At 40.8% G+C, this 2,858-nt stretch overlaps 1 protein-coding gene across 1 annotated transcript; it reads right to left on the reverse strand.

Moving 5' to 3' along the window:
• Positions 1 to 1,735: 1,735 nt before the first annotated feature.
• On the reverse strand, positions 1,736 to 2,468 carry LOC117189126. Its single transcript, XM_033394157.1, has 2 exons — positions 2,389 to 2,468; positions 1,736 to 2,333 (listed from the first exon to the last, which is right to left on the reverse strand). The coding sequence occupies exon 2, from the start codon at positions 2,198 to 2,200 to the stop codon at positions 1,772 to 1,774; it is 429 nt and encodes a 142-aa protein (XP_033250048.1). The 5' UTR covers positions 2,201 to 2,333; positions 2,389 to 2,468; the 3' UTR covers positions 1,736 to 1,771.
• Positions 2,469 to 2,858: the final 390 nt, after the last annotated feature.

Below are 2,858 nucleotides of genomic sequence, written 5' to 3' on the forward strand. Positions count from 1 at the left end.
GTTAACTAAGTTTAAAAATGTTATCAAGGTATATAATTTATTTTATATAAAAGATATGTTGAGTAAGAAAGTACCCCAGAAATCTATTTCATGTTCCGGATTGTGTGTCGATTGTGTTTAAACCTGTTGTGTCTCCCCAATTTCTTTTGTTTACGGCTTTAGGACAGTGCCAAGATTTAGTTGAAAGTTGCTATTGTTATTGTGGTTTTTCTCAGTGTCTTTCACACAAAAATCCTAATGCGTTTCCCACTTGTTTTCCGGCATCCATTCTCTTGCAGTTAGTGTAGTTGTTTAGCTAAGTCAACCGAGCATCTTCTAACTCTGTGTCTCCTCAGCATATAACCAAAACAAAAAAAAACTGTCCAGCAGCTCAGAAAAGTTTAGCTGAACTTTAAGCCAAGTCCCTGAGAAAAATACGAATAAAAGATAACTTTTCAAATTTTGATGCACTTTTGAAAACTGTGTAAATAAATGTTGGGCTTGTCGACTTTTTCGGCAGGCGTTTTCCGTTAAGGCAACATATTTTTTTCAGTAGAAAGATCTATTTGATCCCTTGGAAGCTGCTGGTTCACCATGCATTTTTTATTGGTGTAGATGGTGATGTGTAGATAAAGTAATTCAAACTAAGACCAAACTAAGTACAGATGTGCGGCACTTCTTATTCACTGCAGTTTATGGCGATACAGAAAGTCTTCTAAACTACTAAGTGGGTTGTACGATTAACTGTGAAAAGTACTGATATTGGTTATAGGCTTAAGATTATATGCCTCCCCAAGCTTCAAATATCTAAACGTATAAACACCTACTAAAGCCGAAGACAAACATTGAAAACCCTGCCAAAAAATTAGCATAGACTAAAAGCACAACAAAAATTATTTCAAAATCCCATCAAAGCAACACAAAATCATTAAATTGTTTTTATACCCGATACTCAAAATGAGTATTGGGGTATATTAGATTTGTGGTAAAAGTGGATGTGTGTAACGTCCAGAAGGAATCGTTTCCGACCCCATAAAGTATATATATTCTTGATCAGCATCAATAGCCGAGTCGATTGAGCCCTGTCTGTCTTTCCGTCTGTCCGTCCGTCCGTCCGTCCGTCCGTCCGTCCGTCCGTCCCCTGCTCAAAGACTATAAGAGCTAGAGCAACGATGTTTTGGATCCAGACTTCTGTGATATGTCACTGCTACAAAAATATTTCAAAACTTCGCCCCGCCCACTTCCGCCCCCACAAAGGACGAAAATCTGGGGCATCCACAAATCTCAGAGACTATTAAGGCTAGAGTAACCAAATTTGGTATCCGCACTTCTGTTAGATCTCACTATAAATCGTATATCTCAGAATTTCGAACCACCCCCTTCCGCCCCCACAAAAGACGAAAATCTGTTGCATCCACAATATTGCAGATTCGAGAAAACTAAAAACGCAGAATCATAGATAATGACCATATCTATCAGATTGCTGAATCTGGATCAGATCCAGATTCCTTCCAGATAGCCTTGAGCGCAATTCAGCGATTGATCGCTTTCGAATACAATTCCTCAATCGCCCACAAAGATCTTTGCTGCATTGGTATCGGTTGGAAAATTGGAAAACCATCCATTAGATGCTCTCAAACTACCTCATTTGGAGCCCAAGTGGTTGATCCACCCATCTACAATCCAGTAAAACTCTATAATATAATGGCGTTCCCTTTTAATTGAAGAAGATTCAGTTTCCCCTTGATATATTTAGGTCGCTTTTCGTTTTCTGTAGCAGTTTGTCCACATCTCAGGCGAAATAAAGGCGCCGAAATGCTTTGCGCAGCTCCCGATTGCATGTGGGGCAGCGGGGGCTTTGAATGGTCGCCGTCAACCACGATAGGCACGGCTCGCAAAGGATATGGCTACATGCTGGGGCCATGGCGCAACCATCGGTGAACTTCTTTCGACACACGCTGCAGAAAGGGTAGGAAAGCTTCTCTGTATTCTCTTCATTGGTCTTCTGACGCTTGGCAGCCGATGGTCCAGCTTGATCGTCGTCTTCAGTATCGGGTTGAGTGGATTTGCCCAGTAGCTGAATCAATGGTTGTCCGCCAGTCGATGCCTGTGTGGTTGCCACTCCGCCAGTCGATGCTTCTCTGAATCTCACTACTGTAGTAGTTAGTTTGCGCATTGTTTCGTTCGATGGGAACGATATCTTGCTTTTCGTATTTCCCATTTTGTAAAACACAAGAAACTTTTACAATTTTTGTAGTATTTACGACACAAGCTTCTCGACCATCGTGGAGAACGGTGTGTCCAAAGATTTATATCAAAAGATACGCTATGCCCAAGAAAAACTTAGAAAAATGCTGAAGAAGATGTTTGTTTAATTGTTGGATGATGTTCACCATCTCCACAACTTACCAGCGGACTATCATTCTAAGGCAAAATGTTAGTTTAAGCTAAATCACGAACGCCTTAGCCAACCCAACCTAACCCTCGGGGTCGACTTAAAATATCACCAATTCCCCATTCATCTGTTCCCACGCCAATTCTTTCCCACAATCGTAGTTTCTGTCCAAATTTGTATTTACTGTTTAACGGTTTTTTTTTGTTTGTTTTTGCATTCCTTTTTAGTTCCCTGTTTAACGTTTATATCTGTTCAAATATTTTCGTACACGAATATCGAAAGAAATTATTAATAAATAAGCCTGTTCACTGCCAACGGGCCCCAAATATCCAGACTGACAGAATTTCCAGAGACTCCGCAACGGTTGGCCTATCGATATATTGATTGTCATCGCCAAGGCCAATCGAAGGGGAAGCTGAAGCTTCTTGAATTGGAAAAATCGCTATTCCCGGGTTAAGGACTGTCTCTCCTTCGAATGTACCTC

This window comes from Drosophila miranda, chromosome 4 (genome assembly GCF_003369915.1).
Source record: "Drosophila miranda strain MSH22 chromosome 4, D.miranda_PacBio2.1, whole genome shotgun sequence".
Taxonomy (NCBI): domain Eukaryota; kingdom Metazoa; phylum Arthropoda; class Insecta; order Diptera; family Drosophilidae; genus Drosophila; species Drosophila miranda.